General features: G+C 42.3%; 1 protein-coding gene across 2 annotated transcripts in view; it reads right to left on the bottom strand.

The window, feature by feature from the left end:
- The window catches only part of RAB3C (RAB3C, member RAS oncogene family), a 396,458-nt gene that overhangs the window by 16,018 nt on the left and 353,258 nt on the right, over positions 1 to 27,182 (bottom strand). For both annotated transcript variants that reach the window (XM_069222464.1, XM_069222455.1), the window contains exon 4: positions 21,928 to 22,052. In XM_069222464.1, the coding sequence (XP_069078565.1) occupies positions 21,928 to 22,052 (125 nt within the window). The remainder of the gene's footprint in view (positions 1 to 21,927; positions 22,053 to 27,182) is intronic.

The following is a 27,182-nucleotide window of genomic DNA, read 5'->3' as shown; positions in this document are numbered from 1 at the left end:
AAATACAACCTCTCAAGGATGTCATACTTTTTCCAATGTTTCTCTCTTTATTGTCTAGTTCAGTATGACAGACCCACACCCCCATTGTTATCATATCTGCCAGCTCTCCAATTAAGTTTGGTCTAACAGGAAAAATATAGGATTTCTGCTAATTGGCTTGTGATCTAGATTATTTCCGAAAGTGTTTAGACAATGTTAATTAGTTAATTGTAAGTTGTGTCTGAGGTCTTTGATATACAGAGTATTATATCTGTGTACAGTGATTTGGATTGTGTTTTCCCATTTACAGGATTATCACTGTCCCTACGCCTTTGTCAAAATATGTTGACATGGGTTCCATCACTACAGCAACTATCAATAAGGGTGATCTTATACAATTCTGGTATTATGCATACTGCGCATACTCTCGCTGATGGTTTTGCATACAGAGGGTTCTCCATTTCATCATGTTCCCAAAACCCAGTCTCTTCAAAACTTCAAGGACATAACTCCATCTTACTATCTGAAAGCCTTTTCCAAAGTAACTTTTAGCAAATAGGGAACAAGTTTGTAATTGCCTTCAACAAAGAGAAGAGTCTCCTAATGTTAGGTTGTGTCCTTCCATGTTACAAATCTGCTTTGATCAGGAAGAATTCATGTGGGCAAGAATCCTAGTAATGGGTTTACTCTAAGTTAATAAATGTTTTACAATCAATGTTCAGCATAGAAAAGTGTCTTTAAGACTTCCTGTTTATGGAATCCTGTCAAGGTTTGGGCAGCAAAGTTAGTAATGCTCTTCAGGTTGAGTTGGACCTCACTCCTTTTAAGGCTGCCGCTGTGTATACATCAGAGGGTTTGGGTGCAAATGTGTTGATATTTGTCAAATAAAACTCCAATGGCAGCCCATCGATCCCATGGTCACCCCCTGAATGGTCAAAGGGACATCTAAAAAGTCTATTTGCTCTGGGAAGAAAGTTCCCAGATGAGTTTGGATCAAGTAACTGTTCATTTTATTTTCTGCCCTTTCAAAGTTTCTTCACATCGGTCTGGGTAACAGTCAAGAAATACATTATACATTAAGGTTTCATCTGTTTTTATTGTAGATGCTAGTTATCGGGGATCCTCTGGAATCTGGCTTAATTGGTGAGGCCAGGATGCTGTCTATTTCGTCTTCATATTCATGTTTTTTTAGCCATATAATCTTTACTATCCAATGATCAGAGTCATTCTAATAGTACAGCTCACTGTCCCTTAAAACTAGCAACCCCATCAGCAAGCAAGGTCTTTGGGGCATGGATCACTGACAGCTTGAGGTCTTTCAATCATTTTTTTAGGACTGGCGTTTCTTTCTCCAATTCCCTTCACACCCTCAGGGTTATACTAATCCAATGCCCATTCAGAACAACTGTGAATGCTTCACACTTGATCAGTGCATCTGGAGCCATCCCAATATTTTCTTTAAAATAGCTATAGATGTCATCATCAATAGCAGCTTCACATGAATGATCCCAGTGTAGCGGTCTGGAGTCTCCTGCTGGGAATAGTTGATTATGCATTCCCCAGCTATAAATGATGGCCTGAGATTGTATTGCAGAGGTATTCTGCATATTATGCATGCATTATGGATGTGTGTAATCACTTATTACAAAAGAGTGCATCAGTCCTCACTTACAAGTCATGCATGTGTGAATGGTTTGGTACCTCCTACAGATGGCCTGCCCTCCTTCGCACGCTGCCTCTGGCCATGCATGGTGGGCAGTTAAAAAGTTTGACACGGGTTCTGATCAAGTTGTTGGTAGACTTTACAGGCAAACCGTTGAGCATCTAATTGTCTAGGTAAGTTAGACCAGATGACCTAGACTTCGAAGGTGGGCAGCTACTGCAGCCATACATCTGGTAAAGATTTGGGGTGTGGATCGGAGGCCAAATGTAAGGATTTCAGAACTGGTGGTGGTTCTGAATCCTTACCTTGCAGTCAATCCCCCACAATGTATGACCATTGGCCAGCAGCAGCATGGAATTGGTTGATATTGGATCATTGGTCGGCCTCCCCTTGCTGGTTTGCCCTGCTGAAGGAATCTTCCAGAAAAGTTTCTAAGTCTGAACGTAGAGAGCTTCATCAAGATCAACGCTGTTCAACATTGAGGCCTTCATGGTCAAAGAATCCTGACGCGCCTGCTCAGAGCTTTCCCTCCTTTGCCAAAAACTGCACTGGCACCCTACTCTTTAGTGACCAACCATTGTTGAACCTCGCTTTGAACCCAGATTGCGGCTTGCCCCGCAGATGTATTGCCGACAACCACTTTTTCTCCATAAATGTTTCAAAGTCAGAAGGTAAACTTTCCACCAGGACCAACATGGCCCCTATATCTAGCCCTACTCAATCGCGGTCAGCCTTAAATTTTGACTTCCACCCATCCACCAGGACTAGCACAGCTAGATAACCTTGATTAGCACTTTGTGCTGTTTGGCAGTATTTTTTAATTCAATCTTTTAACAATTCATATCTACAGTTTGACTTATTGCATTTTCGCAATAATTTGTATGCCTTTGTATTTATTATGATATTCTCTATTTTTCTATTCCATTCTAAATTGGCTTGGGCTTTTATGAAGCTGCATTTTCGCTATTTGAGTACTGTATAAAATACTTAACACATTGCCTATAAGTTAAGTCGTACTGCTTTGTGCCAACCTACCAGAAGGTTAATCCAAGGTTTATTTAGTGGAGTTAGTGGTTTACCCTGGTATGGGGCTGTGATTATTTATTGAGGTGGGTTATCACTCCCCTCAACTAATACTCCAGTTTCATACACTATACATTATGAAGATGGGATGGCCCCAAAAGCTCCATTGCACACCTGGAAAGCAGCAGAGCAGGTTTTACAAACCAGGAATGAAAAATCAAACTACCGACTCAGCCTAATACAGATAACTGTATTTGTTGGATAGTGCTTTAGTTCCACGCAACAGTCATGTACAAGCATTGGCAAAGGCAAAAACATTTTTATTAAGGGAAGTGTTTGTATGTGTGTGTGTCTGTGTTTTCTGCCCCTAGCTTTCCTGGGAAAGAAACTACATAAGAAAACAAGACCCTGGAATAAAACAATATTTAAGTTGGGAGGAAGGACCCTTTGCTCGAAAGGCTGAATTAGCGAAGATAAACTGTTACAGAAGAGTCATTTGAAAAGAATTCAGAGGATAAAATGTGTGCTATTAGTGGTTAATTTAGATGGTATACACAGTAAAATGTAGAATAGTATATACGTTTTTGAAATGCCATCCAAAGTGATCCTCACCTGAAATAATGTGAAGCAGCAATGGAAAGAATTTCGTATTGTTGATGACATATTGCGTGGTGACACTTTGGCACCCATAAACTGTGACTGAAATAGAAAGTTAATTAATGCTTTTAGCAGGTACATGGAGATTGGACCAGACTTGTGTCCTCACTGTCCCACTGCATGTGGCACTAGTACGTGTGCAGGCATGTTGAGCTGATGTGCAAAGCTGAGCATTCCAAGTCATTTTTGTATTTCGAGAAGTTTGAAAAGAATGCACATGGGTGGGGCGCAGCATGGCTGCTGTGAATGGTTGTGCTGGTTACAGGTGGCAGGTGGGAAACAATATGTAAAATATTGTAGATGGAAGCAAGTAAAATATGGGTAGACGCGGTTGAAGGCTCACTGCCCTCATGTTCCTCTTTAAGGAAAGACTGAAAGGAAATTTGGCAATATTGCAAAAACAAATGTTGGAGCAGAAGACTATATACATTAGAAACAATTTAACTGCTGGGGAATTGTGCAAGTTTGCATAAATGCGCCAAGGTGATTCTGATAACCACATGTGGATTAAAAGGAAATGCTGGTATTTTGAAGGCAACAATAGCAGTGTTACAAAAAGCGTAAAAGCTAATATTTATGGCTGATAATTTATTTTGTTTTTAGTGACTGTTAACATTCTATATTTTTTTGAAAAAAGAACTTTCAAGTTTTTATTTGGACCTTGTTAAGTAAGTTGGTTTCCAAACTGATATGCATTGCTACATGAGTAGAAGCAATTATTCATAAACAATAGGGAGGTAACTGAAAAGTGTTCAGAAAGAAAGGGTGGCTAGAAATACTAAAATATTACTATCATTACCATGTTTAATAATAAAAGGTTTTTTAATAACTTCAAAAGCGGTACATATTCAGTATGTATGAAGCAGAAGTGCAGAGATAATAGCTGTGTTAGGGTGTCAATAATATGTTATAATATTGTTTGTGGAAAAGAGTTGAGAAAGGTTGTTTAGGTTGTTTAAAAAGGTTAAGTGTTAGTAGAAATTGCATGGAGTGTTACAAAGAATACTCTTTAAGGAAGGGTGGATGTCAGAAATTAGTATTTCGTTTTTTTGTCAGCAAGAGAATTGTATCTTTAATGAAAGCAGTCCAATAGAAGTAAGATGAGATGTAATGTATTGTATTTGTGTGGTCCGGCTTGACACTGCAACCGTCACAAGAGAATTATGTGAGCATTCTTAGAGAGGGCTTTTGGCTCTGCCCACATGAGGGGAGCCATTATCACATGTTTTGATTTGGCAGACGTTGTGTGCATCCATAAAAAGTGCTTGCTCTCCACACCTCTATGATAATTTTATTTATTTATCCAGTACTCTCAGATTAAACTTTCAGGGGCACACACGTGACATTGTAATGCTATTAAACTGTCTTAGATAACAAGATCATTTATGTTGATTTTTTCTGGAAGGAGCACAAATGGGAAGAGGGCAGTCATTAACCTACATGCATTTTTTTGACTTGCTTGACAGTGCAACTGTCACCTGCCCTTTCAAACTATACCAATATTATTCTACAGTTCTTTGCTTCCACACAAATAAATATTGATTCCCATGCTATTTACTTGCAATGCTTTACATTGCCATCCAACATTTTTTAAATCCAGACCTACTGGCATTGCCAGTGCTTGTTAAGAAAGTCTTTAGGTGCACCCTTCTTTACTTTGTTAAATGAAAATAGCAGCGGAACACACAAAAGGCCGGTATTTTGGCTGCATTTTTTAAGAAGGCCATTTGCAGGCCCGCCTTTACAGGACATGCAATAGTGAACTATAAGGGCGGTCACAAAGCACACACTCATGTGCTCTACTTTTTTTTATGGGCGAGCACAAAGTGCTGCGTCCATTCTGTAATCTCTCTTTGGGCTTGATACCACGCCCATGCCACGTCAGTCACTTACATTGGTTCCTGGGCTTGCCTTTTAAAATCTGCTTGCTTTCAGTTGAGAAAGGCATGCATACGTATGCCTTTTCTGGTGTTTAGCCCACCTGCACAGCACCGGTAAAGTACCAAAAACATACGAGCCTCGATATTTTCAGCCTAGAGTTCGGAGTAGTTTATCTGTTTATTTTCCACGCAGCGCGGTCGCGATGCATTGTACATAGCACGATGGCACTGCGTTTTTTTTTTGGCTTTACAACGCTAATAGCTCTAATTCAAACAAATGCGAGACCCGTTGCACTGAAAATGTTTGTTACTTTTATGAAGTACTGATGACTTGAGCTGTTAGGCAGCAAGAGCTGCCGGTAACAACACCTAAAGACTGCCCCCGCCCTACCAGTTCATCAGTGAGTATGGTAGCACCCAAACTGTGTTCACCTCTCCCGACTAACTTCAACAAAAGGGCGAAGCGTTCTAGAGGGGAACAAGACAAAAGGGCTCGTTCGGTGACACATAAAACTATCTGAATTGATAAAAAAAAACTTTCTTTGGAAAAAGATCTCTGTCACATGGCTGCACATCTCTGGTGATGGGATGTGTCAATATTAGCACCATTCTGCTCAGTGTTACCTAGGCCTGAAATTAATATATTGCTTCTTTTCAAGGGGTTATACAGTTAATGTCTCGACTTAATACACTATGTTGTATGAGACAGCGGATTTAGTTTTGTGCTGAGTGCAAAATGTCAATAGTCAAGTCATCAGTCTTAATATCCAGCAGCTTGCATTGTCTAGAGAGCAATATTGTATTTTTTTCTGGATTTTAATACCACTCGTATTAATGAAATATTGAGTAAATGAAGGGAGGCGGGTGTGAACGTGGGCTGTGGACAGCCACTTTCAATTAAAGTCCACTGCTACTGTAACAGGCTTTGCAAAAAATTATCCGAGGGTGAGTCAAATATTTCATTGCAGCCGGAAGATTTATATTCTCGTTCCCAGAATATGTATGCAGCACAAAAATGTGCAACTCAATCAGCCAACAGAGCACGAATATAGCAAGTGCTGACTCAACTAGTGGTATCTGCACATTTTATAGTGTGCGGTAGCACATGAAGGGAAAGATGTAAGAAGGGTTTGCAGATGTCCAAATGTTCTCAAATTAGCTAGAAGACGTTAGGAACCTTTTAAAAGAAGAACATTAAAAGAGAAATATTTTCATTTCTTTGTAAAACCAAAGTTAGCTTAAATGTGCATTCTGAACCTTATTGTTAGGGACTGTATTTACATTCAAATGGATGCATACCATACAGCTTCTGTAAAATTGCCTTCTTTTAAAACTCAAAGAATTAAAAGAGTATCAAGATTTTACAAGACATTTTGGGGCAGAATTATTAAGAATTCATGCAGTGCAGCAAGGCATGTTGCTGCGCTGTATTATATAAAATCTACTAAGAAATGGTGCTCTTCAACTATCCCACAGGCGGAAACACTTGAGGCTGAAAGCGCCAACACAGGCATGCTTGCACCATGGCTCAAGGGTGCCTGCGTTATAGACAGGATTGTTTTTGAGCAGAAAGGGATAGATTCAGTGGCATAACAAAGGCCCCCACAGTGCAGGGGGCCTGAGATCCCGGGGTCCTCTCAGCACAACGCCCTGGCCGGGGAGCTCATGGGTGAGTCCGGAAAGGGCCCCCTCCATGAACTTTCCAGGAGGGCCCCATCAAGCTTCATTACACCCTTGGATAGCTTCCTGCAGCAAAACATTCAAAGGAGGCATTTTCTTCTTTCTATTCATGTGTCATGCACAGAAAAAGGAAATAATGAGGAGAAAAAAGATTTTTCTCCTTGTTACTTTTCTTTGAGGAACGTGTACCAATTTCACACAACTCCAGCTATGCCAACCTCAACAACTCAGGATTTGTGTGAAATTAATGAATGGAAGCAAGGCAATGCCCAGGCTTCTTCCATGAAATGGCAACCACTAGGAAATGTAACCCAACGCAGCACAAGCTGCTGTATTGTGTTACATTTCTTTCCAAAGCCACGCACGGCTATGCAAATCAGGCCTTGCGTAGCTTTGTAGATCACAAATAAGCCTTTGTGTTGCCAGAAATGGCCTGACGCATTGCCTTTAGTGTTGATGTCAATGAGAAACACACCCGACAGGAAGACAGAATTGTCACCGTATGAGATCCTTATGGGCCGAGCCATGAGGTTGCCAACGGTGCCTGCAAATGCACTTGTCAACATTACAGATGATATGGTGTTGGATTACTGCAAAGGTCTGGCTATGTGGTTCGCTCTTCTCTCAGCAGGTGGAAGCCACCACACTGCCACCGATCCATGACCCAGGGCACAATCTGAGAGCTGGAGACTGGGTTGTGGTCCGGAGACACATGAGGAAAACGTGTTTGGAGCCTTGTTGGAAGGGACCTTATCAGGTAGTTCTGACAAAAACCACAGCTGTGAAGTGTGCTGGAATTCCGAACTGGATTCGTGCAAGTCACACAAAGAAAGTGGCATTTCCACTGGATCATGAAGAAGAAGAGTTGTTGAGAGTACCAAAAACAGCAAAATAAGTTTCAGGGCTGGAAAGAGAACAAAGGGGAACTGAGACTGGACCTAAGCCCATTGAGGATAGTTCAGTCACTCCTGTGGGAGACGAAGGAGAAAACCTCCAGGAGGGTGACGGAGAGCCTATCTCAATTGAGGCAGCAGAAAAGCCTAGTCAGAGGAGGACTTTCCAAGAAGCAGACCATCTTGAGAGACAAACAGAGCAATTGCCAGACCCAGAGGGGAAAGGAGTTGAGGTGGATCAAAGTCACTGTGATCGGACTCCTCCTGAACCAATTGCAGGTCATTCGAGAGAAAACACCGCAGAACAAGAAGAAGGTTCAATTTCGACTCTGAAGAGAACACTGACAAAAGGTTCCCTGAAAGGAGGTAAGTGACCGGAGTTGCAAGAAGAAAGAGGAAAAGAAGTGATGCTGAGACAACAATCGAAGAAGAAGTAAATACCACAAGGAGAGAAGATCTAAGTGAAGGAGAACTGAATGGTGATCAAAAGTTGAAAAGAAACAGAACAGCAAGTCGAAGATACGCAGGCCCTGAATGGGCATATGCAACTACAAGTGAATGTCAGCAAGATTTTTTGGGCCATATTTATACTTTTTGACGCAAAACTGCGCTAACGCAGTTTTGCGTCAAAAAATGTAACGCGGGCTAACCCCATTCCAACGCGCCAGCTGGGTGTCACATTTATGGAATGACGCTAGCCGACGCTGCTGCCTGGTGAGCGTCAAAAAACCCGACGCGAACCGGGCAGCGCTGGCGTAGGGAATAATGGGGGTTGTGCGTCAAAAAATGGTGCAAGTCAGGTTAGAGTCAAAAATTTTGACGCTAACCTGACTCGTGTCATTTTATGACGCACAACCACCATGGAAATGACTCCTGTCTTAGCAAAGACAGGAGTCATACCCCGCTGCCCAATGGCCATGCCCAGGGGACTCCTGTCCCCTGGGCATGGCCATTGGGCACAGTGGCATGTAGGGGGGCCCAAGTTAGGCCCCCCTATGCCACTTAAAAAATATTTAAAAAATACTTACCTCTACTTACCTGTACTTACCTGAGATGGGTCCCCACATCCATGGGTGTCCTCCAGGGGTGGGCGAGGTTGGCAGGGGGTGTCCCTGGGGGCATGGGAGGGCCCCTCTGGGCTCCTGCCGAGCCCACAGATCCCTTAATGCCTGCCCTGACCAGGCGTTAAAAAATGACACAAATGCGGCTGCGCGTCATTTTTTAAGGCCAGCCCTCTCCCGTGCGTCATTTTTGCACGGGAGTTTAAATAAGGCGCAAATGCCTTAGAGTCATTTTTAGCATGGAAACGCCTACCCTGCATCTCATTAACGCAAGGTAGGTGTCCACGCAAAAAAATGACGCAAACTCCAAGAATGTTGACGCTATACGGGTCTAGCGTCAAAGTATAAATATGGAGTTAGCTTTGCGTCGGATTTGCGTAAAACAAAATGACGCAAATCCGGCGCAAACAGAGTATAAATATGCCCCTTTGTCTTTTTGTTTTGACAGAGACATTCAGGGTCAGTATTTTGGCACTTGTAGGAAGCTGATGAACTGAACTGTTGAAACAATCTGAGAGAAAATTTTGAGAAAGAGACTGATGAAAGTAACCAGAAGAGACATGGATAACCTGATTTGACTTTGGAAACCTAGTTTTGACAGAGCTGCTAACCAATTTTGACAAGGGGTCCTGGAAGTGAGACTGAGAGCTGTAAATAACTGCTGAAAGAAGAGTTGCCTATTTCTAATTTTTGCTGCAAGTTTTTCTAAAGTTTCTTCTGCTTTCTGATTCTTTAAAGATCATAAGTAACATTAGTCAACAGGGTAGGAATACTAGGCGCTGTAAATATATGAATATTGGAATGGCGATTATGTGTGGGATATTGTTTGTGGTGTTGATTGTGGGTATGTCTGTTCTTGATAAGAATGAAGCCAACCATACTTCTGCTTTTGAGATGACTACCGCACTAACGGCAATAGAGAAGTTTAGGTTAGATGAGAAATATTTGCATGGGGATACTAATGCGCAAGGAGAACTTTCTTCTAATGTTTTCTATTGCTTGTTGAGTCATTGGATGCAAGGAATTGTTGTGTGTACGCAGATTCCTTCATCAGTCGAGGAAGGAGTTACCTACCATAGTTTGCCAGTAACGTATGGAATAAGTTGTAGCCTGCTACTAACAAGATTTTATAACCAGGAGTACATTCAGTACTTTTATTCGAATTATGATGTTGTGTTTTCATTTGTTCCTATAATAAGTTATTGGAATAGAGTAGCTAAAGATAATGACATAGTAATAGTTAGAGGTTTCTTTGAACATACATTGACGTTTGGCACAGCTTATGCACACAGGAATAATCTGCTTGCTTACACCTTTAGAGAAAAGCTTCTTAGATCACACAGATGACAGGAGAAATGCATTAAAGGAGAAATTAGAAAGAGGCTTAGAGAAAAGGACTTACAGGAATGATTATGCTTATAGTGCAATTAAAATGCAAGGGAAATTAGCCTTAGAAGCACAACATGTAGGGAAACTTTGTATATACAGGCCTAAATCACGCACTGACACTATTTGTGGGAACGAGTGAATGTAAGCATGTGTTTTTGTTTCAGAGTAAATGTAGGTTTATGTTGAATGGACAGGGCACTGCAATTCCCAGAATTTATTATATCTGTGGTCTTAATGCTTATTACCGTCTTCCAAGAGGATGGTATGGGACATGCTATTTGGGGATAGTTTTCCCAAAGATTTATCAAATGGATGATTTGAAAAAGTTTCCGAAAGTGACTGAATTACATCATATGAGACAGAGGAGGGAGTCCTCTTCTGGTATAGGGGGAGATATATTTGGAGCAGTGATTCCTTCAGTGAGAGTCATTCTGAATTCGATAAAGATTTAAAAGTATTTTACTATTGTGGATAACATGCTGACAAATTTTTCAGGGGTCATAGTCCTGATAGATACTGAGTTAGCTGCTGATAGTATTCTGACTCTTCAAAATCGTCTTGCTTTAGAAATTCTTTTAGCGAAGGATGGTGGAGTCTGTAGAATGATTCATTCTAGGAATTGTAGTTCGTATATTCCTAATAATAGTAAAGAAATTAGAGGCTTAATTACTATTCTGACTAATGAAAGTGCTGATTTGAAAAAAATGTAAGAACCAGGTGTTTGGGAAAAGATTGGCGAAGGTTTTGCTTCAGCAGGAAATTGGCTAAGCAACATTTGGAATGGGATTCTATTGAAAATCTTGCAAGGAATACTAATTTTTGTGGTTTGTTTATTTGGAATATGGGGAGTGTGTAAATTATGCAAAATAATTAAATTGAAAAGGTCAAAGAATAATCAGAGGAGGGAAGAAAAGAAAAGGGAAATTGTATATGGAAAATTCCAAGGGGAAACAAAAGTATGAAGAGATTGAATTGACAGAATTTTAGCTGATGCAGAAATTTGTGGTTAATAGTTAATGTGATGACACATTAAATCATCAGAGGAGGGATTGCTAGCGCAAGTGTTTTAATAAAAATTATTAATGAGTGTGCATGTATTCTGAAAAATGGATCTGTGTAGAAAATATAATAACATAGAAAAATAATGCAGGCATTTCAAAATGTGATTACGAAGAGTGGCCGCCAATGTTCACAAAGTGTACCTACTAATGAATTAATATTGTGAAATGTTGAATATATGTTTGACTAATGTAGTAGTATGTCATATTAAAGGTTATGCATTATGCCCTAGCTTTAATAATTGTAGGCCTTAAGTTAGCGAATGTCTTGGCCTAGTTTGCCAGGCCTCATGTCAAAGCAGTATTTCTTAAGGTTTAGTAAATGGCTGTCTTAGAGAGCTAAACTGTGATTTTCCATTTTTGCATTATGTGCTTGAAGCTGAGGAAGTTTCTCACGAGAACCGACTGCTAGAAGATGCTGTTCTTGTTAATGTAACATTTTATGTGTAATGCGTGTGAGACTGACTTTCTCAGAAGAACAATGGAGATACTGACTGGAGTGGAAGCTGCAACAATATTGTTACCAGACAGGCCGGATGATGAGGACAAACCAATCAACGACATGTGAACGGAGTAATAGTAGAATTCATAGATTTGGAGTTTTAGTTTTATTGGATAAAGTGGGAAAATGCTATTAACTGACCAATAGGGATCTGGGAAGTAGTTTTAGGAGTTTTGATTTAACAACACTGCACAGGGGAAGATATGCCATTTTCTCTATTCTTCTGGAGGGTTTACCTTGATTCTTTCGAGTTGCCTAAAGACTTTGCATTTTCTGAACTTTGATGCTGAATCCTGATGCCTTGCTGATTGACTGATGTCCTGAGGACGAAGACTGACTCTGCTTGCTGATCCACACTGAGGATAGGTATAATGAAGTAGACTGTTGATTATTATGCATATTTGTTTTTTTCTTTCGACGTACCAACTGCATTGTTTTGACAGAGCCATAGCTAGATGTTTTCCACATTTGTGTTACTAAATTGTTTTGCATGAAGCCCAACATGCTGATGCTAATTTGGTGTTAGTTAAGGATCCTCACTAATGAAATTGTGCTAATAGAGAAATAATGCTTGATGAATTTCTCTGCTAAACTCTTTGTACGTAATTACTTTGATGCAGTTGACTTTGTTACAGATTTGCACCCTAACGTTAGAATGTGTTGTAGTTCAAGCTTTGGTTAGATTACGTTTCTTCCGCCGCTTTGGACAGCTGGTATTGTTTCTATATGTGTTTCCTTTGATTTTGAGATTAATCTACATGACCATAGCATTGTTAATACAGGGAAATAATTATTTTAACTTTTACTAAAGGTGTGGTTATTCATGACTGAAAGATTATGGTGTGTGACAATTACTGACTCCATTGATTATCGATGTTATTGACTGTTGTTGATTATTGACTATTGTGTATTGATTATGTGCTGGAGCTATGGTAAGAACATCTTAATTGCTAGTCAAAAGGTTCATCGACCTATTCACGTCCCCTTGTTAGTTTACTTATTAAGGTCAGACGCATTAACAGGTGATGCAAGGGTGACAAAAAGGCTAATTAAGTCTGTGCCATAGAATCTAAAAGCCAGCATGGATTAAGCTCACAGAAGCTGCACAATGTAGATCCTCATCAAAGACACCTAGGCCCTGATTCTAGCCAAGCGGGAACCGCCAGAAGACCGTACCGCGGTCGAAAGACCGCGGCGGTCATTCTGGGTTTCCCACTGGGCTGGTGGGCGACCGCCAAAAGGCCGCCCGCCAGCCCAGTGGGAAACAGCCTTCCCACGAGGACGCCGGCTCCGAATGGAGCCGGCGGAGTGGGAAGGTGCGACGGGTGCAGTGGCACCCGTCGCGTATTTCAGTGTCTGCATAGCAGACACTGAAATACATAGTGGGGCCCTCTTACGGAGGCCCCTGCAGTGCCCATGCCATTGGTATGGGCACTGCAGGGGCCCCCAGGGGCCCCGCGGCACCCCCTACCGCCATCCTGTTCCTGGCGGGAGACCCGCCAGGAACAGGATGGCGGTAGGGGGTGTCAGAATCCCCATGGCGGCGGAGCGCGCTCCGCCGCCATGGAGGATTCTCAAGGGCAGCGGAAAGTCGGCGGGAGACCGCCGACTTTCCGTTTCTGGCCGCGGCTAAACCGCCGCAGTCAGAATGCCCAGCGGTGCACCGCCAGCCTGTTGGCGGTGCTACCGCGGTCATTCGCCCTGGCGGTTTTTACCGCCAGGGTTAGAATGACCACCCTTGTTAGGTGAATTGTCAGCTATATTTGATGACTATTTAAATTCAGTTCCTCCAAGGTACTTCAAAGATAATATTGAGGGCAGGATGTGGCATTATTGCCAGATCTGCAGACTTTGGAACTGGGGAACCAGGTTTGAATCCTGGTGACGTGTGACAAAGCAGTTCTTCTCCAAACTGAATGACCATGAGGTGGATAATAGATCTTCAAAACGTTTATTGATCCAGGAGAGCAGTCCCAGCCATCCTGACTCCATCCCCACCAGTTTAAATCTAAACATTCTTAATCAGAACTACTGCTATGCATATGACCTAACAACACTCCAAGCGTTAGCAAGAAATCAACTACCATATGTCTGCTCAACATTCTCTGATTCAGGGCAATTCACTTTATCTCCTGTGCCTAAAAATGACAAAATGACTTTCACCTTGTGCAATGTAACTGGTCCTTATGTAAAGCTTTCCGGTGTTCTTTAGCTGAGCTCACGCTACATAAAACTGCAAAAAAAGTAGATGGAATGAGTGCAGTGGATCTTTACTATTACAGCCGCAGCAATGACATGATTAGGCAAAAGGGGGGTTTTGGTTGACTTTCCTGACACTCACATAGTAAAGATACTGTTGGTATGATCTGTCATTTTATAGGCTAAGTATGAGGCATGTTGGATATGTGAAGATAGAAGAATTGAAGTTTGGTTATTAATTCATCTCCGCTGTAAGGCGACAGTAGAATTTTAGTGATAATATCTTTAATTGGTGAGATGTTTTAGGTAGCCCATGGCTGTGTTACAGATTGAGTCTGAAGAGTATAAATATCCGCAGTGACTCCATCTTGACAGAGTTTGATCCACAAGTGTGGTGCTTTTACTTCAAAGTTTCTGTCTCTTGTGCAATAGCATTTGGTTTTAGGAGTGACGTATACATTGCTACTTGTAGAGTGAAGTTGGATGGATATAGTGGAAGGTTTGATTTTATTAAGAAGTATTTGGGTGTGTATCCTTTTAACCATTTTCTTTACAAGGCATATGATATTGAATAAGATTCTGATCTGCAGGGAGCTAGTTTTTTTTTTGTTGTTTACTGTGGGTGTGACTGTTTGTTGGCTTTAGTCTGAACAAGAGGTATTCAGGTACATATTTACTTTAAAATCACGCCCTCACTCCTACCACATTATTTTACAAGGTCCAGGGTGAAGAACGAGCTTACAATCCCATTTCCTTTTCTAGCATCTGTCTGTTCTAAAACTTAAAGACATACAGGGGTTGGTGTAACAAGGTAAATAAGTTTCCCTTGGGAGAGTTCATGATCCTGACACACAGGTAACTCTTGCCACAAAGCTCACCCACAACATTTTAAGATTAGTCATCATGATCGCACAGTTACCGGTAAGGATCGTAACAGCTCCTCCAGTTAACTAGTCCAACAGAGAAGACACTCTGCCCCTTAATTATTTAATCTTTATGTCCTATTGCACATCTGCTTCATGTGTTTATCTACTCGAGATGACACAGACCTTTTTCAATATAAAGAAACACTCAAGAGATGGCCATTCTGATCGCCATCTAGCACTTGAAGACACACATCAATGGATGGAAAAATAGTTTTTCAAAACTTAAGACATTCAAAACTCATGAAATCCATTTAAGTGGGATGGTTGCCTTGGTGATAAACTCTGGGACCTCCGACCAAAGCACATAAAACGGGGATAAATCTGGGGACTTTGAGCAAAAGTTAACCATGGTATTCCAGTCTTATTGTCATCATTTTAGGGATTCTTGTAGCATTTCTTTTTGTTTTGCTCACATATTTCTTACACTGAACACATTCATACAATCTTGCATTGCCTTTGGCAGTGGCGTATGTGTGGAGCCACCTAACAGCAAAATTCCTTACTCAATTTGAAGACGTTTTACCATATTTTGGGTCATTTATAGTTGTTTTGCTGGCTGTTAGTGCATACACTGACCTGTTTAAAATACAATGTATTTTACATAGGATTGTCTATGATGGCGATCTACTGCTTATGATCGTAATAATGAACCAATATGAGTATGTCCCTGTACACTAGGTCTGTGCCGAGGAACTACATCACTGTTTGGGGTACATCTTGGTGGGTGGAAGTAGCTTGCTCTTGACTATCTGGGACTGCAGAATATGTTCGAGAAATTAATGGAAATGGTACACCAAAAACAAGGAATCATGAGGTTCCAAAGTGGCCCACAACAGAGGCAATGGCTGCATTAGAATATTCAGTTGTGAGGCCCAGATGCATGAGGGAAAGGCTGACTATGGGGCCTAATTACAAGGAGGCAGAATTGTCCACTCACGAGTGTTCAGATGTTTGCAACACGCAACTGGTTTGACTTGGAATGTTTGGGTTTACTTACAAACACCTATATTTGTGGGCATTCCCAAACTTCTCAAACTACCTTAACTTTACTCCGGTCAAGGGCTGCGGTTACTTGACTTTCAGGGATAGGGGGCTGGATCACTGTTAAATTTGCTGGGGATGTAGGAAACGTTTTTCACCACTGCAGCCAACAAATTTATAGGCTACTTATGTCCAGGGAAAACCAGGGTAAGGGTACTCTAGTTCTCATGTACAAAGCATTCTCATGATCATAAAATACACTTATGGGACTCAAAAAGCCAAAACATGGCATACATACATACATCACATATAGAGATTTCCCACAGAGAGCCAGCCAGCCATGCTAAAAGGAGTACCACTTTATGTGCACCCTATCACACAACAGAGTCTAGAGCTCTGTTGGGGAGTAACCTACCAAATCATTATGGAGTACGAGTCAGGAGATAGGAAAACATACTACGTCTACCAAAAAGATAAAATGAGGAACAGTTTGTAACATGAATACCTCACTACTGACTTTCAAACCTATAAGAGCTGAGGTCAAGACATACTCTCCGAAAATATTACACAGGTTTAACTACGCAGCAACTTACAGGTACAAGAAGGAATATTTTAGACTATGGTCATTACATTTTGGAAGAAAAATAATAATACGAAAACCGGAGACAATTCTAGGGTGACAATACCTTAACTTTGAATACAAATGTGTCAATGAGGGCACATCAATGTCATTTCAGAAAATAAATCTCCAACGGGTTAAAGGAAAAGGACAGAAAATTAGAGCACCAAAAATTGTTATTTATTGATGGTGCCTAGAAGATGGCATCTGGTCACCAGGATTATTCACTAGACAGAATTTGTGTGCTTAGATTGTTCAAACAGACTGTCATCATAGTGGCAAGGCCAGTTACCTTTGCAGATACATTTTGAATCTCCGTGCTGGTATGCAGAATTTAAAATCTGCATGTTAGCTCTCAGATTATAGTACCTTTGCAGTTGTGAAAATAATCCTCACCATAATGATACCTATGTACAAAGGTAAGGTTGGTATTTGGGGTTTAAGCTCTCTCAGGCTGCTTGTCAAATGACCAATGACCAAGCTCAGGCAAGTCTCTCTCACCTTCAGTGCATAGACAGACATAGTAAGAGGCATAAAGGAATCTCTCCTACTATTCGTCCTTGGTCCCACTTCTACATACTCACATGAACACAGGCGTTAAACAGCAGAACGTAGCAGCACATAAAACAACCTGCTGGTCCCATAGCAATTAAGGAAGCTGGCTCAGTTCAACTGAGACACAGGTTTTGCCTCAAGAATCAGGGAAGAGCTTACAGATAATCATAAGTAATGAAGCATTGCTAAGGAACGTATTCCCTCGATTGGTGGCGAGCCCACAGTTCAGACCCGATCTTGTTATTGACAAGGGACTTCTCTTAGTCTGAAGTCTTCCTGGAAAAGGCGTAAATGTGTGGAATCATGAGGTTCCAAGGTGGCCCGTAACACAGGTAAACGAAAGGCTTCATTAGAGTTATCAATTGGGTGGCTCATATGCAAGAGAAGCTAACTATGGGTCTATTTACAAACATGAATTCACATACAATTACAACCAAATCGAATTTCTTTAACACCAGTCGGAAATTCTCAAAGGGATTTCTGGCACTTCTGGACATTCACCAGTTTATGGCCTAGTTCTGTTCAGGTAATTCAGGAAAGCTCGAGCAGCCTTGAAAGGTGATGTACACTTGATGATGGGGCTACTGTATAATAGGCAATGCATGTGTGCTCTAATAAGATAGAGATCAGAAAAATAATGTAAAGTGTCAACTACATTGCTTGCAGCATAAATGCATACTTTAAAATATGAGGTAAGAGTTAGCCATTTAAAAAAACATCCGAGGGCTGAGACTGGTACATAGACCTCCGACCTCAGTAGTTTTAAACAAACTGAATGAGGAAAATGCCAAAAAAAAAACATCCGAGGCCTAAAAGTAAGGAAGATAGAATTTCCCACAGAGGCACACTGGTGTTAAAATTCTGATATCACACAGTTTTCTGGCAAAATTCCCAAATTCCCTCCTGGAACAAACCTCATATTCCACCACTGATGCCATTTCCGCACATCTGATCACGTGCATAATCTTAATTTGGATACTCAATACTTTCCACACAGGGAAATCTAACCCATATCTCTATCAACTCTACACAATCCTGACCTGCTGCACTCACTGCGTTTCTAAACCTGGGGCCATTCCACCAATTTACCCAAGCTCCTCGAAGTTTGTGTGCAATTATGTGCATTTCCAAATACTGGGATCGACATGTCAGTGAACCCACACGCAGAAGAGTAAATGGGCTTCAGTACTGACCTGTAACTATCCACCTGATTTCACGGGTAGAGGTCAAAATGTATTCATTGTTACTGAATCGAATTTTGGGTTTGTAACTACGTACCAAGGATGTATTTGGAAGAGGAGTATTTAGGGCCTCCCTTCCAAATACCGATTTGGAATAGGATGTATTAATGTTTTGCAAACGAAATCCAGTAGTTAACCATTATTACTTTACCAACTACACAGATGATGGTATCCCATCCACAAATATGAAGGGGGTGGTCCCACGGACCACTTCCTGCTCTTAAAAAATGTTACTGAAAAACTTTTCAGTTTGTTATTAAACGCATCCAGTTTTCCTCCAAGCAAAACGGACTGCATTTAAAAACAAGCACTGGTAAAGCCAATAGGTTTGGCGGTGGCTGCCAGCCTTTTGACCATTCCTGCTTTGTCTTGTCATGGTTTATGCAAAACTATTGTTTGGGAAGCTGACGAGCACCTGAATATATCTAAAAATAAAAAACAATGGCTACAGGCAAAAGGGTTTTCTGGCCTCAAAAAAATACACATTACCATAGTACACACGGCATTGAAGGGAACTGTCTTGTGTATGGATGTCCTCCTTGTGAAAGAGCAGCATGCAATAACTTTTAGTGAAGTCAGTTAATGTCTGAAGTGGGCTAACATTTCCCCTAGATGCATGCTGGAGTGAGTGGAAGAAAAATGAGAATCACAGACTAATAGATAACAACTGGCTGAGAACTCGTATAAAAGACTATGTTTTATAAACTTTTGGAAAAATCAAAAGGTCTTGGTAACACAGACCTAAAAAAGTCAGTCAGGCATTGGCTGCAAGCCTTACCGTTGAGAAAGAAAGTAAGAAAGAAGGGAAGACAGTAAAGATGGAAGAAAAAAAAGGAAGGCAGACAAAAAGTAAACCAGATAAAAAAGGAAGGAGGGAGGGCAAAAAAGGAAGAAAAGCAAGAAGGAAAGAAGGAAGAAGAGGAGGGAAAAAGGAAAGGAAGGGAGAGAGGCAAACAGGAACGAAGGAGAGAGAGAGAGAAAGAAGGCAAAAAGAAGTAAGAAAAAAGTGGAAAAAAGGCAAGAAAAGAAGGCAAAAAAGAAAGAGGAAAGGAACGACAGTGACAAAGAAGTCAAGAAAGGAAAAAGGACTGAAAATGAGAAAGGAAAAAAGATAAAACAGAAACAAGAACAAAAATAAAGAAAAGAATGAAAGAAAAAGAAAATAAGGCAAATAAAGAAACAAGGAAAGAAAAAATGAAAAAGTTAAAAAGAGTGAAAAAAGGCAAAACAGATGCAAGAAAGAAAGAAAAAAGGAGGGAGACTTTAAAAGTAATAAAGGCAAAAAAGAAAGAAAGGAAAGAAATTAGGAAAGTAGGCATAAAAGGAAAAAAAGAATGAAAAAGAAGAAAAGGGAATAATCAATGAAGGAAGGAGGACAGAATATATGAAAGAAAAAAGGAATGAAGGAAAGAAAAAATTAAGAAGGAAAGAGGAAAGAAACGAGAAAAGGAAAGAAAAAAGGAAAGAGGGACAGAAACAAGGAAAAAAGAACAAAAAATTGGAAAGAAGGAAAGAAAAAAGAAAAGAAGGAAAAAATGGAAATAGAGCAACAAGAAAAGAAGAAGGAAAGAAAAAGGGACAAATGTAAAAAATAAAAAAGGAAAGGAAGAAGCAAAGCAAAAAGTAAAGGCAAGAAGAAGGAAAGTAGGAATGAAAGAAGGAAAGACTGCAAAAAAGGAAAAAGGCAAAAAGGAAAGAAAGGAAAGGAGGAAGGAAAGATAAAAGGAAAGAAAAAAGAAAAGAAAGAAGATGGAAAGAAGGAAGGAAAGAGGGTTCACAGTGTAAACTGTTGGATACTAAAAAATACCAATTGCATACCACCATAAGGGTCAAATAAGAGCTGTAAGAAATGTGCTCCACGTTAAACACATAATGTTTGCTTTTCTACCTGGGTAAAGTTTTATCAAAGAACCATTGTTGAAATCGAGTTGAGGACCACATTATGGTATGCTGGGAATTAGCAGTAGTCCACTTCGAAAGGAATTTCCAACAGCACTGGAAGGAGACAGAAATAGATAAACCTGGAATTTCCCTGTGCTCAATTTAATTGCATCCTACTATCACATCAGGTAACACTGGCGCTAAAAAAAACTCCTTGTGTGCTGATGTGTACCTTGTGAAACAGCAAAATGCAATCACTCAAAGTAACGTTAACCAGACGTTTAAGTAGGCCGACCCATTGCCGCATGCTGTATGGCGTGGAAGCAAAATGGGAATGACACAACAATAGACAAATGGGTGAAGAGAGGTGGCTGAAAGCCGCTTTAAGTATGTGTATTATACATATTATTTTAGAAAAAAATCAAAAGGTCTTGGCTAACACCAGCCCTAAAAATAATTGCTTTATTCAGAAGCAATCTCAGATATGGTGGCCTCTGCTGACCCCAGGAGGCCAACATCCGTGTTATGAATGCAAATCCCAGTGGGGCACAATTTGCAATCAACAGAGGTAAGTCAAATTGTGACTGAGCACAATTCAGTATTTTGCAAACGGACCGATTAGTACATAGATCAGTTTGTAAAAATTGTGACCAATATTTTGTGACCAGTGCTTCGTACATTTGGCCCACTGAGTACTGAGGCAGAAAAGAAGCAATGAACAATTGTCTACAAAGCTGAACTCCCAAAATTGGAATTTTGAAAGCACAGATGAGCACTGAGCTCTACAAACCCTTATTATTCCTGACCTACAGCAATCTCTTCATTTGTGACTTACAGGATATTCAAAGTCTAGTCCTCGTTTTACTGCGGTGATGCTAAGGATAACTGAAGGACATGGTGGCTCGTTTGCTTCGCCACTGTGGAGCTGAAGCTGGGAAGTGACTTCAAACTCTTCTGAAAAATGCTCCCTCAGAAATGGCAGACTGTGATGAAGGCATTAGCAAACATAAGAAATAGTAAAAATAATGTTAGTCAGATGAGAAACACTGAAGAAATCCAGTTGCGGCTCACGGGATTTACAGGGGCCGGGCAGCGCGCATGGAGGAATGGGGTTGGTGGGGAGATTAATAAAAAATGAAAAAATATGGAAAAAAAAGTTTATCTCTGCGCCACGCCGCAGATCCTCTGTCATCTCCTCAGCAGGCAGGCACAGGCTCCCAGCCTGCCCTGCAGCCAATCCTGATGCTGCTCAAAGCAGCTTTAGTATTGGCTGGAAGCGCCCAACCAGGGTGCTCCCAGGCGGACTTGGAGCCTGTGCCTGCTTTCTCCAGCCTGGCAACACAGTGCCGGGCTGGAGAGAGCACACTGCGCCTGTGTGTTTGGCCAGCCCGAGACGGCCGGCCAAACGCACATGTGCTCTGAGGGGAGTGCACAGTGCACTCTCCTCACTGCTTGTCATCCCCAATTCCCCGCCCCTTTCACAACGAAAGGATAATAAACAGTTTATCATCCTTTTGTTGTGAAAGTTTTTCAGCTTCTGCTGATGGCGGTGGGGTGACGCTCCCCCGCCGTAGTGGAGGAGCCTCCACTGAAGAAATCACCTAATTACTACTTTAAAATTAATTCTGACTTACACGATGGATAGTGATCTGCTTTAATTAAACACCTTATTTTGTTTAATTAAGGTTCTTGAATCCGTCAGAACTAATTACAAAGCTGAATTTCCTGTGGGGGTCTTACCAAGCTGCTCTGATAGATGCCTTCCTCTTTCAGTGGCGACCACCCGCTCATCCTCCATGTCACACTTGTTTCCAACTAGAATCACCTGGGCGTTATCCCACGAGTATGTCTTGATCTGAGTAGACCTATAAAAGAGAAAGATGCTGTTAAAGCATTATAAACCCGGCAAAGCTGTCTTTCATAACGAAACTGGTATGTCTTGTTTCACTATTTTACACTGGTTCCGGGGTTTCACGTGGCTTTTTTTTGCTGATGACGGCATGAGGCACTCCTTAATCGGAATTAACTCATACATTACTGTTTTATAACATATTTGTATTGTTTTCACTAACAGGATTTGGTACGGGTTGGAACCATGATATAGCGGTAGCTACAATATAAATCAGACGTACGTGTCAGACGTGGCATATATTATTGAAGTTATAGTTTAACCACCCCACCCACCACCGCTACCACTTAGCAATCTACAAGGACAAAAATTAATAAACTCGCAACATTCATGCAATTCCGGTCTGTGAGGCCCCTTTGTTAGTCCCATGTTTCACAGAACTATTTTTGTTTTCTTTCACGTTCCTGCATGTGTTCTCTGCTTCTATCCTTGGCTATCAGCCACTCAGTCACCAGGGGGTGGGTCTTTGGTGTTCCATGTCATATAATACTTTGCTTAGTCACCAGGAATCCGAGGCCTATCAGAGCCTTGGTGCCTGTGTTTCCCTCTCAGCTGTCTATTACCCTCTCATCCATTACTTTAATTTAAATTATATTGCATAGGACATGTTTCAGAACGAGTTCCCATATGTACCAGAGACCTGTGCATTCAGAAGGAAGTATTCATTCCTTAGAATGGTGTCACTCTTGGGGAAAATTAGCGAATATCCTTTTCATTTGTTTTCAGTGTTTGTTAAACAGAAGCATGCATAGGCCGCCGAGACCTTGTTGAATGTCCATTACGAATAGTTATAGAAGGAATTATTGGTCCCTCGCCCTGGGGCCGGAGAAGGGACAGCTGTAAGGGGCATGAAGAGTCTTGTGGAGCACACCCACACCTGTCATTTCAGGCTTACGGCTGGCAGTGCTTACCCTCCAGGGACTGGCCTCTAACTCAATCTCTTGGGTAAGTGGGGGACACTGCTGCTCTTCGATTCCATGTTGCCAGTGAGGTGCAAACTAGGACAGCATGTACATCACCACACAACATTTGCATTAATTCAGGGGAATAACTATCATTGATGGTGCAGTGGCAGTAGGGTTCGAGGTTGCGGTGCTTGAGGTCGCTTCCTCCCTAACGGAACCCCTTCAAGCTCTCACAAGAGCCCAGGGCCAATAAGAATGGGGCTCTGCCTACAATTAAGCAGTCTCATTGTTCAAAAGCATCTCGTGGTTCAATGAGATTACAAAGGAGGAGGAAATGGAACGAACAGTACTGAAATGATAGTCACCTAGTTCACCCCAACGAAATGGAAGGAAGGAGGACTGAGAAGAGTGGAAATGGTTACCACCAGCTCATCTACACCACCAACCTCACTTACAGCCCAGCCAAGGATCACAATGCAAGAAGAACCCTCCAAGCAACCCACTGAAACCCTGCTGTGGGAGCTGGTGCATCTTCATGCCCCTATCAGCGACACAACCTGAGACTGCAACCAGCATGTAGCCACAGACTGAAAGACTATGGGGGTCATTCTGACCCCGGCGGTCTAAGACCGCCGGGGCCAGGGTCGGCGGGAGCACCGCCGACAGGCCGGCGGTGCCCCGCAGGGCATTCTGACCGCGGCGGTTCGGCCGCGGTCAGAAGAGGCAAACCGGCGGTCTCCCGCCGGTTTACCGCTGCCCTTAGAATCCCCCATGGCGGCGCAGCTTGCTGCGCCGCCATGGGGGATTCTGACACCCCCTACCGCCATCCTGTTCCTGGCGGTTCGCCCGCCAGGAACAGGATGGCGGTAGGGGGTGCCGCGGGGCCCCTGGGGGCCCCTGCCGTGCCCATGCCAATGGCATGGGCACGGCAGGGGCCCCCGTAAGAGGGCCCCGAAAAGTATTTCAGTGTCTGCTAAGCAGACACTGAAATACGCGACGGGTGCAACTGCACCCGTCGCACCCCTGCAACTACGCCGGCTCAATTCTGAGCCGGCGTCCTCGTTGCAGGGGCATTTCCTCTGGGCCGGCGGGCGCTCTTTTGGAGAGCGCCCGCCGGCCCAGAGGAAATGTCTGAATGGCCGCCGCGGTCTTTTGACCGCGGTGCGGTCATTCAGCGGCGGTACCCTGGCGGACGGCCTCCGCCGTCCGCCAGGGTCAGAATGAGGCCCTATGTGTGAGAAATTGGGTTGTTGGTTCAGGGAGGTGAAACATTACTTGTGCACTAGGCACAATCTTTGTCAGGAGGAACCATAAAAAGTCACTAAATTAACCTTTGCTTAAGCCTCTGGTAGCTTCACACAAAAGCAGTCAGGCTTAACTTGGAGGCAATGTGTAAAGTATTTATGCAGCACACAAACCTTAATAAAGTGAAAACACAACACACTTAAAATCCCAAATCCCAAAATAGTGTAAAATGTAATACTTAAGTGAGACCAAAATGACAAAATTCATTCAGCAGAATCTGAGATATGCAGTTTAAAAGCTTGAATAAAAAAAGCACCAAGAAGCACAAAGTGCTAACTGTGGGTATCTGGTTGCGCCAGACTGGGACTATGTCACAAGTTCAGGCTGACAGCAATGGAGGACGGGCTAGATACAGGGACTAGTTTAGTCCAGCTGAAAAAGTTCCCTTCTCAAACTATGGCGTGAAGAATTCAGTTCATGGTGGAGGAGGCACTGAGGAGCAGGGACAGCATCACAGGACAGCATCACAGGTGGTCACTGCTGTAGCGCAAAGAGCAGGCCAGGCATTGGGGACAGTTGTCAGTGTAGGATGAAGATCTGGTCGGGCACTGTGGATGGTTGTTGTTGGTGCTTCAAACTGGTGGTCACCGCGGGCTGTCAATACTATAGCGCAAAATGCAGATCTCGCATTCTTGATCGTTATTGCCTGTCACTGTAGCGCAAAGAGACAGGTTCACTGGAGATACGCATTGGATGTTGGTGTAAGCGGCAAGATCATGCTGAGAACAGGCCCATTTGCAGTCCTGAAGAGCCCAAAATGTCATGATTTCTTCCAGAGGAGCTGAGTTTATGGCACAACAAAGGCCCAGGGCCTAGTAGGCCACCTCTTGGGGATCAGGATTTCACTCCAGCAGGGCTCAAGCAGGTCCATTTGCAAGACCAGGCTGGTCCAGTGCCACTTGTCAGCTGGGCAATTGCAGAGAGGCCTCTCAAGCTTGTTGTGTCACTGAAGCTCAGAACAGAAGGCCCTTGGAGTCCCTCAGGTAGCCTGGGATGAAAAGAGCAGGTCCAGTCTTCCTTTTGAGACTGCAGGCTAGTCATCAAGCAGCAGGGTAATTCAATGGCAGCAGGGCAGTCCTTCTGTAGTGTCCATAGGCTCAGGAGTGTACTGAAGAGTGGGTTTGAAGGTCCTTTTTGCATACTTGGTGCCAGCTTTGAAGTGGAAGAACTTCTTGAGTTTTTCCCCCACAGAACAGTCTGGAATTTCCTGCCTCCCTGTTCAGATTTTCAGGATGCTTGGGACTTAACAGGCTAGTCTGAAGTTCTTTGTTTGGTGTTCTTGAAGTGCCAGTGTGACAGGTGACTGCTCTTCCCATCTCATCAATTATATATGGCCCATCCTGTCAACACGCAGTCCCTCTATTGTGTGGCTGTCTGGGAGAAATACACAGAGGCAAACTGCCAACTACATCTAGTCTTGTGACGAGGAACAGGCTGCAGGAACCAAATAGTTTTTAAAAAATGCCAACTTCCTTGTGACTCACAATTCGACTCTACCACTAAGGAGGACTTTAAATCACAGGTCCTTAGACACTAAATGTGACACTCCCACTTGCTCCCAAACAAAAGTAATCACTTGTTAAATGTAATAGGGTGACACAATGTTTTCCTATGGGACAGGAGGTCTGACAGTAGTAAAAAGTAAACTTGGAAGTTTATCACTACCAAGACAAAACGTAAAAATATATGTCCAACTTTTTAAATACACCTTGCTCTAGGGGCTGCCTAGGTTCTCCCTTAGGGGAGACTTATGTGTATTAAAAAGGGAGTTTTAGCCTTGGCAAAAGATGTATTTTGCCAGATCAGAATGGTAGTTGAAAACTGCAATGCAGGCTGCAATGGCAGACATGTTGAAAAGGCTGTTTAAGTGGGTGGCACAACAAGTCTTGCAGGCCTACTAGTATCCTATCAAAACACAAGAGCAACACTACTCAATAAGAACCAATGTATGCAAACAATAACAGTGATTGCAGTGTGCATATTCCTTTACTGGCCCAAGTCCTTCTCCTTGGGGGGGATACTACAATTTTGTACTTTTATCTATGTCTCTGTAGAGCATTAAATCACTTGTTTAACTTATTAACTCAGTTCATCCTTTTCTTTGCTTCATATTTCACTTTCAGGGCTCCCCAAGTGAGTACTCCTTCCCTTAATGAGCACTTTGGTGCACTTTATAGGCTGTCCATGATTCCATCAGGTATGTCAACAACCAATATTAATTACACCCATGGTTGTTGTCCTTCTGAACATTAATAGTCCCTTTTTATGTTTGTACCTACAGGTGTCCCTTAAGTCATTTGGTCCTGATGAGACCACATATCACAGAGAGGGTTGAAATATTGTTGACTTTTTCCAAATGAACCATTAATCTGACCCTTTTGATTGTTAAAAGGGCTCGAGAATAACAGACATATTATTGAATTGGTCATTTGTCACAGTTTGGAAACCTGGGGGTGAAAATTCATGCAATGGTGGAGGTATGCAGGTTCGATGTTGTGGATGTTTTGTATGTGAGCATCACTAGCTTGAATTGAGAGTACTTGTGTACGGGGAGCAAGGGAAGGTTTCTAAGATGTGGGGTGATATGTGTTCTTTTCTGGAGGTCTAGGATGAATCTGGCAGCTGAGTTCTGGATGATTTGTAGCTTTTAGTTACCGTGTTGGTGAGTCCAGCGTAGGTTGCGTTATTGTAGTCGAGCTGGCTGGTTATGAGGGCTTGGGTGATGGTGGCATCCCACGGGAGCCATTTGTAAATCTTCTGGTGCATACGGAGGGTGAGGAAGCAGGTGGAGGTGACCGCATTGACCAGGCGCTTTATGTTGAGTTTGTTGTCTGATAATTTCCAGATTTCTGGCATGGTTGGTGGGAGTGGGGGTG

This window comes from Pleurodeles waltl, chromosome 1_1 (genome assembly GCF_031143425.1).
Source record: "Pleurodeles waltl isolate 20211129_DDA chromosome 1_1, aPleWal1.hap1.20221129, whole genome shotgun sequence".
Lineage (NCBI taxonomy): Eukaryota > Metazoa > Chordata > Amphibia > Caudata > Salamandridae > Pleurodeles > Pleurodeles waltl.
Note: the sequence above shows the minus strand (reverse complement) of the source record. Positions and strands in the feature narration are given on the sequence as shown.